Source organism: Pogonomyrmex barbatus, unplaced genomic scaffold, assembly GCF_055798465.1.
Source record: "Pogonomyrmex barbatus isolate J1 unplaced genomic scaffold, ASM5579846v1 scaffold9, whole genome shotgun sequence".
NCBI lineage: Eukaryota > Metazoa > Arthropoda > Insecta > Hymenoptera > Formicidae > Pogonomyrmex > Pogonomyrmex barbatus.
In genome coordinates, this window is record NW_028297193.1 from 8,425,518 (window position 1) to 8,441,182 (window position 15,665).

The following is a 15,665-nucleotide window of genomic DNA, read 5'->3' on the forward strand; positions in this document are numbered from 1 at the left end:
GCAAGCTCCTTTTCAGTTTGCGCAGAGTTTATATCCAGCAGTGCTTGCAATTCGTCCGTTTCAATCTTTTGAGGGTGTCCAGCGCGCGGTTCATCTTCAAGACTGAAATCTCCTTGGCGAAATTTTTGATACCATCTTTTACATGTAGTATGACTTACAGCGTTCTCTCCATATGCAGCACAAATCATTGCAGTGACTTCAGCAGCATTTTTCTTCAGATGAAAAACGCGAAGTGGATGGAAAATCGAATATGCTCTTTTGTTATTGCCATCGTGAACACTACTGATTTTTGAGGTTATGTGCATCAAACGCCAAACCGTATGGCATTTTAGAAGGCCAAATGTCAACGCTTTAAAACCGCAAAAGGGCGGGAAGATATATAAAATTTAAATTGTTATTTCGGTTGTATGAAATCTCAGAACTTTTTTGTACACCTAATATGTGAGGGATATAGGGATAGGAAAGTGCACGCTCAATAACCTTTGACTAGAGTATTATTAATCTCAATCATGCCGTGTATTCTGTATTATTTACAAGTAATTATGTGTATTTGTGTATTTGTGTGTATTTTATGTTTGTGTGTATATATTATGGGTGTGTGTATCTTCACGTCTGAATTTTGCAGGTGAAGCGAGTGGGCGCGCCGTATGCGGTGGTCTCAGCACGAGCGGCTACTAATTTTCGTAGCCTTTGCTGTCTCCGTTCCTTTGCTCCTGCACCGTTGCATCTGTGAGGCGCCGAGATGGCCTTGACTTGACGTCGTCGGAAAGTCCCTTTTCCGTCTGTGTAATCACGTTGACGAAGAACCATCGCGTGTCCTTGCGCGGCGTTGCCGTGTATAGGCCCTAATTCGACCATATAGAGGCGCCAGGCGATTGGTTGGTTGTGGTTTCGCTCGCCGTCCATCGGTACCGTTGATTCGATCAGCGTGAAATCGGCAAGAGAGGTTGAGTCTAGCGGAGGCGAAAGGAAGCGCCCAGGCGTTAGAGGGCACCCGAGATCCATGTGATCCCTCTCCGGCGAACCCTCCGGTCAAAATGGTGGTCGCTACTCTCCGGTGACGACGTCGAGCCGAATAGTTACACGAGTCGCCTCCTTGTAGGACTCGATATTTGGCATTTTCGCCTGCGTGGTTGCGGCCCGAGGAGGAGCTTGGCGTCAGTGCTGATGCTGGAAAGGCTTGGATTGCGCACTTTACCACGACTCTGGCGGTCATAGATGGTCGTTGTTGTTGAGGTCCGGCTGTGTGCTGGCCGCGCGGCGATCGCGGCTGCGAGAAGTTTACCCGGACACGGGCGAATTGGGTAGCGCTTGTGGCTGCGAGGAGGGAGAGTATGTGGAACCGCGGTGTTTACGACCGCAGAGAATGGCGCGGCATTGCCGGCCACGAAGGGTTGTTCGAAAACGGACGCGTTTTGCAAAACAGCTGATCTGTCATGCCGTCGGTGCGTCGGTCATCAGCAGCGCGCGCGTAACGTTCAGTCGTGTTCGGGGATGTTCGGACGGCCCTAGACGGTGGGCCGCATAGCGCGTGTAGTAACGGAGTATTACAGATACTCCGTTACACAATTAAATTAATAAATAATCATTAAATAATCAATTAATCAGAACGAGAGGGAAAGAAAGAAAAGCGCGATGTATAAAGACGCCGCAATTTCTCACTCGCACTAGTGTCGAGTGTATGAGACAGCGAAGGAACACCGAAATCGGTCCGATTATGCTTTCTCTCTCGATCTTGCGTTAAGGATGCAACATCAAATTGCCCCCACTATTTTTTCCCTTTGCGATCTTCTTCGCGGAGACACGGACGTACGCGCTTCGTGTGTATGTATAGTGGCCGCGCGGCGAGCGCAGAGACACCATTCCTGCCAGTATGTGTAAGTGAAAAAACTCTCGTTCAGATCGAATCGGTGTATTGGACGGGTCAAATGATCGGATAGGACTGATAGTTCTTTAAAATTTGCCGAGTTTATATACCCGATTTTTGTCTGTGTGTCAAACGTGTCTTGTCTTTTGTGTGCGTACCTCGCGCACGTACTCGCCGTGGTATAATCAAAACAATCGGAATCGAGACAGAACGTAACATACTCTGAAGAAAACGCTTTTTTCATAACCAATTCCACAATTATATTTTTATAATTAGTGCAATGGTGATAAATATCTTCAATGCCAGGAGCATCTATTCAGATATGGTTGCATTTTCATAAGAATAACCGATGCAGCGGCTTTCTTTATTTCTTATAACAGTATGATTTTAATAATAAAAATCAAAAACGTCTGTTTTGACGATACTGATTATTACAAACATACTATTTGTAAATCGAGAGAGACAAGGAAAAAATATCAATGCATTCTTATAATAATGAAGAAGCCCATTCTTGATATCCTATATGAAATATTTCTATATTTCTTTATTTCTATATTTCATACACCAAATCTTCGGCTATAATATTTTTTAATTTCCAGTATCTTTTTCGTACAATAATATTGATTATTATTGTTGTCAATTTTTGTTAATTTTATATGAAACATTTATGTTTCATTAAATCTCTCTCTGTCTGGCGTTCCATCTATGACTATCTCGTATGCATGAATAAGATCACTTTAAACAACACTTTAAACATATATGAAATTTTAGTAAGTGTTCAATTTTAATAATTAGTACAGTGTCAATTTTTTTAACATTTTTATATATTTGTTTGTCGAAATCGAGTACTCGCGTGTTCTAAAAGACTTACTCGCGAAATAAAGAAAACATTATTTAAGAAAAAAACACACCAAGATTTTAAAACGGTTACAGTTCGCTCTTACGGTTCGCGGGATAGCGTCCAATCGGGTTGCCAGGAAGAGAGAGAGTGTCGACAGAGAAAATAAATATAAAAGATTTTACGTGAAGTATGTACAAGTGTATTCTTAAAATAGAAACTATTTACAACTATGGATTACTATGGATTACTAGGCTTTTACAATTTCTTCTCGTTCGGTATTTACAATATGTACAGGAATCTTGAGCGTTATTTGCCAAAAGTATACGCGAATTCCGTGAATCACACAATAGCTTAACTCGCGACTTTATCGAATTCGCTACGTTGCGATCGTGGGCGCGCAGCGTGAGATGGTGCACGGGGTTTCGTCGCATTGCCGAACAGCTGTTAATTGTCAAAGTCTTTTCGGGACGGATTTTCGATTCGGAATAGGACTTTGATTTTGCTGCGGTTCGGAGACAGGAAGCTCTCTGTTCTGTCACCTAACAGCGACGGATTTTTGCACAATCCTGCCTTGTGGGCGAAGCTAAGAAGCTCGAGAGAAAGTTTGAGTACTTCGAAGATAAGAGCGCTACAAGCTCTTGGTTTTTTTAGGTAGTGCCCTAAAATATTTTATTGGTATCTGGACAGGTATTGCCTATTGAGAACAGCACTTGGATTGACTGCTGTCCCGCCGGAAAAGGCGAAAATCATCCATCGGAGTCAATTCCGATCTAATATACCTGAGCCGACCGTAAATCAGAACGGATCGGGAACTGGTCGGCTGAACTCGAATTGTGAAGTTGACTTCGCGGATGATTTTGCCGAATGATCCGCGAATTTTGTCGAACAGCGATTCCGCAAATCCGTTCGGTAGCGCGGTCGATAGCGGGACCAGCGGCGGTGGCCCAACGTGCAGATTGTTATAATAAACACGTGCTGTTTCATAAATTCTGGCGTCTGTCGTTCGACGCGAATTTGTTCGACAGAAATCGCGGAAGATCACCGTATCGATATCCCGGATAGTCGGTCGGAGAATTAATTTATACCGTTTTTATAACGATCTAATTCTGGGGAGGGGGTGTATCGTTACAATTTTATTCAGATTAAAGAAATACAAAGTTTTTTTTATTCTGTTAATAATTATTAGGATAATTATTAACAAAATTAATATTAATGAAATTTTAATAATACATAACTGTAACTTTTTAGAGTAAATCATCTGGATATTGCTCCAAAGCATGCTAGTGTGTTGATGGGAATTGGAAACACTATCGCAACTTTACCAGGTGTCGTCAGTCCTATTATCACTGGTTATATAGTGCAAAATAAGGTGAGTAATAAGATAAAAATAAAAATATACAAAACGGAAAAGAAATCGCGAATCGGTGAAACGATATCTCCAAAACAAGATGTTTGAGAAAGAAATGTTTCATATAAAAGTTGCATCAATAGATGCATTAAATGGCAATATCCATTTAAACAGGAGAGCAAATATAGAAAAGTTCTCAAAAAAAAATTTCAAATAGAAACGCGCATTACTTAATCTTTTTTTAAATGACATCGTGATATTCTAAAACATCATAATGAAACTTCTTTTGATTACATACTTTGCGTGCGTGCGAGCGTGTGGGCGTGCGGGCGTGCGGGCCTGCGGGTGTGCGGACCTGCGTGCGAGCGTGCGTCTTAAATTCACTTTAGAAATCGAGATCAATCGCAGTTTGAACTTCTATTTGAATGTAACAATCAATAAAAACAAAATAGAAATTGACAAGTTTCACAAAAATATGTTTTCTGGGAGAATTCTCTCGTACCTCTCTAATTACCCGGCATCCTACAAGATAGGCTCTATTTTCAGTTTGAGCGGTATTTCTTGCTCATCCTCGTTTTATACAAAGAAACTTGGAATTATGCATTAATATCTTGATAGATAATGGCTATCCGCTCGAAATTATTTTTAATAGGATAAATTAGAGAAACTAAAGAGAGAACTAAAAGCATTGCTTAATGGCAAATTAAATAAGAGAGGTATGAGGAATTGAAGCTCTACTTCTCTTCTCCTTGAATATGAAAAAGAAAAAGTTCTTTATCGTTCCTTATTTGAGGGGAATCTCCAAACTCACTGTTTCATCGATAAAAAACACTGAAATCATGATAGGATATAGAGTCATCAACAGCCTTAGTAAATTTGTAAGAGTCCATAAACACATCAATCCAACAGTAATGAATAATAATGTCATATATAAGATTAATTGTATGGACTGTGAGGCCTCACATTGGGCAGACAAAAAGAATGTTAAAAACTAGAATTAGGGAATATATGTACAATATTAAGTTAGAACCATCAAAATATTCGGTCATCTCTGAGCATATGGTTAACCAAAATCATAGATTTGGCTGGGATAACAAAATACTTGATTTTGAATCAAACTACCAAAAGAGATTAATCTCAGAGATGATACATGATATTAAAGTACAAATAATGGGCACTCCAATAAAGACATCGAATTATTAATGACTCCTATTTTGTCTCCTTGTTGACCTCTCTAACAGATAAACAACATCCCCTCCTTCTTCACTCTCTTCCTCTGTGGTTTCCTTCTTTTTATTTTATCTATTAAACTTTTATCTGTCTAATATTGCGAGGCTAAACATCAATTTCGAATTTGATACCGTTTACTGTTAAACTGTTACATCTCAGCGCAACTGATGCACAGCCTTTTTAAATGACGAAATATAATTATAACACGGAAGTTGAGTTTTGATTACTTATATAGACAACACATTGACTCCACGTAATTGCCTCATTCTTTATTTTTTATCATCAGTCACTCTTAATTTCATCTGTTTCTCTAGATTCATGTCAATATTAATTCTAACTGTTCATTTCAACTTCAAGATTTTTCAAAAACCATGATTTCTATAAAAAAATTTTTCCTTCGGACTCAACTTATTCTTGCCTAACAACGACGAATAATTATCAAGAATTTTATCATGTTGACGACGAACTTTATTATATGACTATGCATCTGATGCGAATGTGTTTTCAATCTCGGTGAGCTGTATCCTTTGCGAATCTAGATATCTACACCGCGCATAGATCTTTATATCTTCATATTCTTATATCCTTCATTTTTTATTTATTTATTTACTGCTTTAAATTAAGTAGAAAGCTCAGTGTAGCCTGAAACGTTACACATTATTATTTTATTTTATCAACTATATGTTATTCAATATATTAATTACTTACCTTATCTGCAATTTCTACAATTCTTTGTGCTCGTCATTTGGCCTTATCTCTACTCTATAATGTTATACATTTACACGAGCTTTTATAAATCAAATATATTAAGTATAAAAATATCTTATTTTAAATAACACAAATAAATATTTTATTTACTTTATTTATAAAAGTCTTATTTGTATATTTTTGTTTCTTAATTTATATTTGTTATATTAATTTTTTACTTTCAAATATTTAAAATATAAATATGTAAAAAAGTTTCAATAAATAACAATCTTATAAATAATCAATTCTCAATAGTTAATAAATAATAATAATAATCAATTATTAATAATTAATAAATTATTAATAATCAATAATTAGTAATTAATAAAAACAATAATTAATTAATAAACAATAACTAATAATCAATAATCAATAATCAAGAACCAATAATTAACAACCAAAAACAAATAATAAATCAATAATCAATGAATAATCAATCAATAATCAAACAAGAATTAATCAATTCTAAGTATCATCATATGATATCATCATCATATTATCAATATTATCATCATCATAAACCATATCAATAATTAATAATTAATTCATCATCATTATTATTATTATTTTCAGGTACAGTAACAAAAATATTTTTATTATATATATATATATATATATATATATATACATAATTATTACTTTTATATTTAAAAAAATTTTTTATTATATTTCAAAGATATTTATTTAATTTTAAATATATAAATTGAAATATATAAATTGTTGCGTATTAAGATTTATTTAAACAAAACGTAATACAAATTACTTAATTTTTAATATAAACTGTAATATTAAAAAGTAATTTAAAATAATTTTAACTATATTTTTTAATTTTAAATATCTTGGTCTTCTTTTTGAATGTTTTCCTGAAACAAACAATAATAATACACATTTTATGTCTTTATGATTTTAATTATTAATATATATGTATATATATATTACATATACATATATTAATATACATATATATTTGTATTACTATTTATAAATATTTAGGAATGTTTGTGATTTTTTAATATTTCACAAAGAGTTAAATACAAAGAGTATTTTGATTTAAAAAAATTATAAAGGTTTTCAAAAATATTATATTTTTTAAAAGAGAAAATTTATATTTTTTATAAAAGGAAAAATAAAGGAGAAGATCCCGTTTGCCTACAGTTTGCCTTCGTTTGCACACAGTATATTGCACACACGGTCATTGCACACATCGCATTGCACACACAACAATATTGCACACACGACCGTATTGCGCACAACGCATTGCACACACAATAATATTGCACACACGACTACATTGTACACACGATCATATTGTACACCAGGGATGGCAAAGCGTGGCTCGCGAGCTATCCTCTCCATCGAATGCTGTTCCCTCCAACTCGATTCATCGACCGATTTCAGTGATGGTAAGTCACAATGATATGACAACGTTCAATGGAGGGGATGGCTTGCGAGCCACGCTTTACCAGCCCTGTTGTACATGTTACGTCCGAGGGACTTCACGAATTCTGCTCTTTCAGGAAGAAAAAAAACAACGGCTGCTAATCTATAAACGAAGCGCTTCGAACAATCTAAGGAAACCCTAAATAAATAAACAAAAATTCCTCTCGAGATATGTCTCACTATCAAAAAAATTCTTGGGATAAACAGCTTTGTCGGCACCGATAAGTTTATGACCTACCAATAAAAAATTAATATTAACAAAAGCAAATTCCTAACGGATAAGAAACGCGTCGGATCGTTCGAGGGTGGGGAAACTAAGGGAAACGCCAATCAAGAAGAAACGATTAGCGGCCGTTGGCGGCCACACCAATGAATGATTGAGGGTGTGGAATGGCGGGAAAATTTTTACTAACTAATTCCATCATTCGCTAGGAAATCTGGAAATATAAAAACAACTACAATTCACAGAACACCGCTCCCCTCCTTCCTCTATACTCACAATTTTCCTAAACTATCATTCGACAAGCCAACGGAAATCCATCACGCCCTCAAATATTCCCACCCCTTCGGAACCCTTAAAAACCGCGATTTGGAGCGGATCGCTCTCTTCTCTTCCTGCTTCTCATCGCTCCACGCCTTCACGGACGGGACCATCCGAAGTTGTCGACAAATCTTTTTTTATCAGTTAAAATCTGTGCGCGATTCTTACATTTTTCGTGTGATTCGACCCACGATCCAGCCTAGCCATTACATTTCTCGACCTTCACCAGCGGCTACAATAAAAGTAAATCCATCTTTATCACTTTATTCCGCGGTAGACTGGCTGTTTGGTTCGCGACTTCTACATATTTGTTTTATTAAAGCACTCTAACATTCCAAATTGGCAAGCCGCCGATTAACTCGGTGAAGCTGCCTTCCCCGATTTCTTCACATTCCGACTTGGCAAGCCGCCGATTAACTCGGTGAAGCTTCCTCCCCCAATTCTACAACAACATTCCAACCTGGTAAGCCGTCAATTGATGCAGTGAAGCTGCCTTATCACGATTCCTCAATTTCCTTTTTTTTACCACTCTCGCCTCACATTCTCTTTCATCTGACTCTCTTTTACATAGTGAACCAAACGAACGCCATCCCGAATAGACAAACGAAATGCGCATTGCGACACCGTCGGGAGAAGTCTAATAAGCGGATTTGTCGCGAAACCGGCCGCGCCGAAGAACTCGCGGAGCAATTGATAGGGGTAGAAGGCTAGCTAACATCTCGCTACACCAATACGCCACCGTCCTCCGCTCCGCGGCCGACTTTGAAAAACAGTGCTCCCGAGAACTTCGACGTGGAGAAGTTCTTCAATCTCGTCCGCCAATTTCCCCGCTCTCCCACTCATCCACCTCCTGGCACCTTCTTCATCAAAAAAAGGTTCAAACCCGACAGCCAGTTTTGGGATCAAAACACCAAATCACTGATACCATCCTCATGTATATTTCCCGTGATCCTCTTCCCTACCTCGTCCCAGTCAAGGCTTTCCGCAGCGCTCATCCTGATCCCCCGTCACACCTGCAACCCGATCCCATCGACATGCTTGCGATCACCAATTTTTTACCCCAATTGGAACAATTGGGTATATAAAATCCAGATTTTCCTTTGTTTGTTGTTATTTACTATTATTCAAAATTTATGTCTAAAATTTGTTCTTTTTCTTTTTGTAACCAGTATCTATGTATAAAATTTGTTTTTTTTTACTTTTTGTAACCAGTATCTCAACCCTTTAATGTACACAGAGAAATTTCCAAATAACATTGTAATTCATTTTTTATTATTATTATTAAATTAGTTAACCCAAATTCCGTCTTAATTTCTTTATCCTAAAACTTGACCCCGAGCCATTCCCGGCTCCCTGAGGATCGCACGAGGTCCATCCCTGGTAGAAGAGATTCGATTCTCTGATCAAAAAATGGACCACCGATAGCGCGGGCGCGGGTAAGGGTAATAACGTCACCGACGCTGACCCGATTCCTGCCCCCTTAACGCGCGTTCGACTCGCGGATCGACCTCACGACATCATTCCGAGAACAGAAGAGGTTCCGTGCATCCACCCGAGTTTTCCTCCTTCTGACGAAAGGTATTATCTTTCATCCAAAACCACGGTCGTAACATACACATTGAAGAATATTGCAGTAACCCTGACTTATCGGTCTGATTTATCCATAGAGTCGATAATGATGAACTTGCGCAAATTGGAAGGGATATTGGCGGTAATGTAAAATAATAAGAAAAATGATAAATAACATTTATTTTGGTAAATATGTCGATGAGAGGAATCTGCCCCGATGACTTTGACCTTGATATATGTTATGAAGGACAATATCCTGAATAACTTTCAAAATGTTTTAGCCGTCGCTCGCTCTTTGTAATAGTGCATATTTCAACGCACCGTTTTGCGTCTATCCGTCGCCAAGTAATGCTCGATGATCCGTCGAACAAAAGGCGTTTTGCACCATTAATCATCAATAATTAGGTTCGCAAGATTAATTGCGAGCCGACGGTTCATTATTTGGCATAGCGTCGCCGAAATCAACCGAGCGGCGCCGAGTGAACTCGAGTGTAAGAGGAGATCCTGGTTCAGCGAGAACAATCTCCGAATTCTAGCGAATACAGCCGGACATAAAAAAGAGCGATCAACTAATTAGAGCGATTGATTATCACGCTCCGAACGAATATCGGATCGGGGGGGAGGCAGTACAAAAAACCGTTCCTCTATTCGATAGATCTACCTTGGATCGAGATTCGCTCTCACGAATCGATCCGCGCTCTGCTCTTAAAGAGAAATTAAGTGTAAAACCGTGATGAAGGTATCTCGCTGCCGCCAGGAAATTTCCGGCTAACGCAAGGGCTCTCTATATTCCGTACCGACCGCCGCTTTTCTACGACTGCGAGAAGATCACGAGTTGGGGTGTTCCCTCCGCCCGGGTAAACCGGCACGCAGTTTCAAATTTCTAAACCGATCACAGCATCCACTCAAGAGAGCGCATCGACGCAAGTGAGGGTAACCCGTCTCCGCCCGAGTATTCCCGGCTGATCGCTAGTCCGTTCGGGTGCAAGCCGAGAAATTGGAGGGCATTCGCTAAACTCCACTAACTATCTTTACACGTCGCGATCCACGCGATAATAGGCCGCTAGAAAACCGACAGATCCGCCAAATACCGCCCGTGTACGAATCATACGCCCTGGTGTGTGAGAGAGACAGTGAGAGAATATATGTGGAAGCGAGAGTTGCATGCTGTGCTTGGTGAATGAGTTTGGTGTTGCTTGGTCGGTCGCTGACCTGTGCGGGCAAATAGCCTCTGTTGTCTCTTCCGGATAACGGAGTATCTTCGTCTTCGACCAGTTGAATTGAAGACCAGCAAAGCAAGCGTTTACAATCAAGCGGAAATAAGCAACCAATTATTCGCAAGTATCACTATGGTAGCGCAAGCTTATTTCTATGTGAGGGATATAGGGATAGAAAGATTGTGTGCACGTATCAATAATCTTTGATACAAGAGTTAAAAGTCACAGGCCATGCCGTATATTTGTCTAATATACTCTACGTCTATATATATATATATATATATATATATATATATATATATACATATAAATATATATATATTTATATTTGCATTCCATGGGTGAATTGAGTGGGCGCGTCGTACGTGATGGTTTCAGCGCGTGCTGCTAATAGCTCATATAGTTTTTGCCTCTTCTTTCTAGCTCCTGAGCTTCCGCGCCTAAAAGGCGCCGTGGATAGTCCTAGTTTGGCGTCGTTGGGGAATTCCCCTTCTGTCTGCATAATCATGTCGGTGAAGAAGCGCCGTATGTTTCTACGCGGTGTTCGTGTGTGCATGAACCCTAATTCAATCGCGTACAGGCGCCAAATGATTAGATAACTAGGGCTCGGACTATGTGCGTGTTCTGGAGCTGATTGCTCGGCCGACGGGAGATCCCCGGAAAGAGAGGTTGAGGATGGTGGATTTCGCTTGGGAGCGAACAATAAGAAGCGCCCGACGTTTCGTGAGCTCCCTCTCCGGAGAAACCTCCGGCGAAGATGGCAGCTGCTATTGGCTATTGTCGAGGGACGATACTGACCCAAACAGTTCTATGAGTCGTTTTCTTATGCGACTAGATATCCTTACGGCTGCGTGATCGCGGTTGTTCAGTGTTCCAAGAAGAGCTCGGCGCCGATGATGATGCGGGAGGCGCTTCTTGGTTAGAGAGCCTTAAGATTGTCTGATGGTCGTTGGTGGCCGACATCTTTGGATTCCGGTGGTTCTGATGCGGAATGAACTGGCAGCGCGGCGACCGCGGCCGACAGGAGGTCTCCCGGACACGGGCGGATTGGGTGACGTCTGTGGTCGTGTAGTGGCCTCCGTGAGGTGATAGCTGAGCGGCGTTTATGGCCGCGGAGGAGGATACGGCGGTTTTACGGCCGAAGACGGACGGTTGATACGGCGTTTATGGCCGCGGAGACATTCTCGGTGTGCGGCGTTTACAGCCGCAGAAAATCACTCGAAGACGGACGGTTGGTGCGGCGTTTACGGCAGCTGAGATGTTCCCGATGTGCAGCGTTTACGGCTGCTTGGCTGGCTCTAATCGAGACTCTGCTCCTAAGAATAGGCTGTGGCGACTGTGGCGAAGAGCGGTGCTGAGTGCCACTCTTATATACTCCCGACGGCGCAAATTAAACACGAGAAAGTGGTAGACACGCGAACTACTGTCGTGGATCGCACGCTATCGCACGTCGCGGTGCAGCCGAATGGCAGTGGCCGTCACAATATTAATATAGGACTTTTGCTTCCGGCGCGTTAATGTACGAGCACGTACAGCACGTGGATTTCAGCTGAGTCATTCGGTGGAATTGTGCGTAGAAAGAATGGAAAGGATGGAGTGAATGAGTGAGGCAGAAAGAGGATGTGTGTGGGGAGCGTGTGAGTAAGAGAGAGTTAGGGCGAGTGAGAGGATAGAGGAAGGATAAAAGGATTTAAGGAATCAGGCCTATAGGATAGGCGTCATAGAGTAGCGAGTAGCTGAGAAAGGAAAGTGATAGGCAGGGACGTGAGGTGAGTGAGTGTAGGGGACGCGACACAATGAGTGTAAAGAGAAGTATGAAAGGAGGAAAGATGGGAGGGAAGATAAAGAAAAGAAGTGCAAGTGTAGATAGAGAGAAGGCTGTGAGAAGGCAGATACATGAGCTGAAGCGGAAGATAAAAGACAAAAGGAGAGAAAGGGGGATACAAGGGAGGAAGGTGAGATGGAGGAGGCGCAAGATTTGAAGAAGAGAGTGGAGGAATTAGAGAAGGTTATGAAGGTAAAAGAGAGAACGGAAAGAAGAAGAAACATAATAATAAGAGGAATGGACATAAAAAAAGAAAAAGAAAGGCAGCAATGGAAGAATTACTAAAGGGGTTAGGGGTAAAGATGGATATAAATAAGATTAGGAGGATAGGAGAAGAAGGAAGGAGAGACTCTATGGGTAAGATTGAAGGATGAAGAGCAGAGAAAAAAGGTACAAGAGAAGAAAAGACGATTGAAGGAAAGAAGGAGTTTTTAGAAGATTGGACGTGGAAGGAGAGGAGGATGAGATAGAGGCTAGAGGAGATTGCAAGAGCGGAAGAAAAAAAGGAAGAAAGATTTGGATTGGTTATGGGAAGATAAGAATAGATGAAACGTGGTGGCAATGGGACAAGAAGGAGGAGAAGGATTGGAAGAGAAAAACATATGAGGGATGAGGCAGGAGGGATACGAAAAGATGGAGAAACAGAGAGAAATTAGAAAGAAGGATTAGGAAAGAAGCGGAAGAAAGAGGAAGAGGAGAATAAGGGCAAGGGGTGAAAAGTGGCGTACTGGAACGTAGCGGGAATGGGGAATAAGAATAAAGATTTCTGGAGAATACTAGAGCAATGGGACGTAATACTGCTAATAGAGAAATGAGTGGAGAAAAGAAGCTGGCTAAAGTTAAAAGAAAAATTACTGAGAGGATACAAATGGGATACGAAGTGGAAGAGGAAAAGAGGGAGGGCGGATAATGGGGATAAGAAAGGAAATGATGGAGAGAGGGACAGAGGCAATGGGAGGGGAAAAAGGAATGATGGTTGAAAGAATTAGGAGCAGAGGGAAGAAATGGAGAGTGGTGAGTATGTACGTAAATGGCAACATGAAGAGGAAATTGCAGAAGATGGAACAATGGTCAAAAGAAAGAGACAGAGAAATTAAAACAATACTAGAAGGAGACTTTAATGCGAGAACCAGCGGAGAATGTGAAAAAGTAGAAGAAAAAGATGAGCTTTCGGGAATAGGAACAAGGTAGAAGAGACAATTGAAGGACGGAAAAGTAAACAAAAAGTGTAGAAAATTAATTGAGTTTGTTGAGAGGAACGGATGAAGTCTTCAACGGAGACATACGGGAGGATGAGGAGGGCGAATACACCTTCACAGGGGGGGGAAGAGAATGATCGATTACGTATTAGGAGATAAGAAAGTGAAGAAGATGGTGAAGAGTATGAGGATTGATGACAGGATAGATCACCACTCCGAGATTTGAGAAAGGGGGAAAGGAAAAAAGGAAAAAAAAGAAAGGTATGAAGAGAAGTTTGGAACGAGGAGGGAAGAAGAAATTTCAAAAAAGAAAAGTTAGGAGAGGTGGTGTTGGAGAAGAACAATTTGAAAAAAGAATGAGAAAGGATGAAGGGCAGATTGAAGGAAGCGTTAGAGGAAACGGAGAGAGAGCCACGGAGGGAGAAGAGAAGAAGGAAGGATTGGTGGGACGATGAATGCAAGGAAAAAAAGAAGATGAGGAAAAAACAACGAGGAATGGAGGAGAGCTGATGGAGAGAAAGAGGAGTATAGGAAGGAAAAACGAGAATACAAGGAGTTGTGCGAAAGAAAGAAGAAAGAAGAAAATGAGAGATGAATGAGAATAAAAGAGGTAAAGAGAGAAGGCGATATCTGAGCGATAATTAGCAAGGAGGAAGACTGAAAAGAAAGATAAACGAAAGAATAGAAATGAAAATATGGAAAGAGCATTTTATGGAGCTACGAGGCTAGTAAATAAATGGCCTTAAATAAATGATGATTAATAATGATAATGATATAATGATGCATATTTTTATGCATCGTTCCGCGGCCATCCATCCGCCGCCAAGTGATGCCCGACTGACGATCCGTCGGGCAAAAAAACGCTTTGTGTCATTTTAATCTGTAATCAATTAGGCTCGCGAAATTAATTGCGAGACGGCCGTATTATTTGCGTGGGACGCGTCTCACGCAGCGCCGCCAAATCCGGCCGAAAACCGCCGAGCACACACGAAGATAAGACGTGCTCTCGATTGTGAAAACAACATCCGAGTATCTCTGAAGTTCGAAATATTCCGGAAATAAAAAAATCGTTGATCTAATTAGAGTGATGGCTTGATTATCGTTTACAATCCGATTCGAACCGCTTCGAATCCGATCGAATATCGGATTGTGATAATATAAAAAGCCATTCTCTGCTCTATCAAACCAGATCTTTCTTGGATCGAGATTCGTTCCCACGAATTGATTCGCGCGCCGCTCCTAGAGATGAAGCTAAGCGGAAACAGCGATAAGGGTATACTGTCGTTGCTAGGAGATTCCCGGCAAATGCTAGAATTCTTTTATTCGATTCGACCACCGCTTTTCCGCAATTGCGAAAAAGAACACGAGTTGAGATGTTCCCTGCTCCGGGTAACTAGCATCTAGTTGTTAAATCTCGAACCTATCCCGACATCCGTTCAAGAAATGCATCGCCGAAGATAAGGGTGACCCGCTTTCGCCCGGATATTCACGGCCAATCACTCTTCCTGAGCTTCTAAATAAAGCATCATAGTGATGAGGGCCTTCCGACGCCGCCCGGATATTTCTGGCCGATCGCTTTTCCTTTCGCAAGTGTATCGGAGGAATCCACACGCAAACTACCCAGCAATTTAGCAAACGCCCATTTATATGCACCGCGAGCCGAGCCATAATAGACCATTAGAAACTTTCGCATATCAGCCTTGATGACTAATACTCGCATCTAATTAACATTTTTTTGTGTTATATCATCTCTTTTGTTTTGTTATTATATTATTTCTTTTATTTTAAATAAATGTTGATATTTATTTTCCATCAAACCTCAATAATTATTTTAATCCACC

The 15,665-nt window shown here is 40.4% G+C and overlaps 1 protein-coding gene across 6 annotated transcripts in view; it reads left to right on the plus strand.

Annotated features, from left to right (window-relative positions):
- MFS9 (major facilitator superfamily transporter 9) overlaps positions 1-15,665 on the plus strand; it is a 514,330-nt gene that overhangs the window by 300,150 nt on the left and 198,515 nt on the right. For all 6 annotated transcript variants that reach the window (XR_016141319.1, XR_016141321.1, XR_016141323.1 and 3 more), the window contains one exon: positions 3,957-4,077. Coding sequence is in view for 1 of the 6 variants with exons in the window: in XM_089085049.1 (XP_088941175.1) it covers positions 3,957-4,077 (121 nt within the window). In the remaining 5 variants the exon portion in view is untranslated. The remainder of the gene's footprint in view (positions 1-3,956; positions 4,078-15,665) is intronic.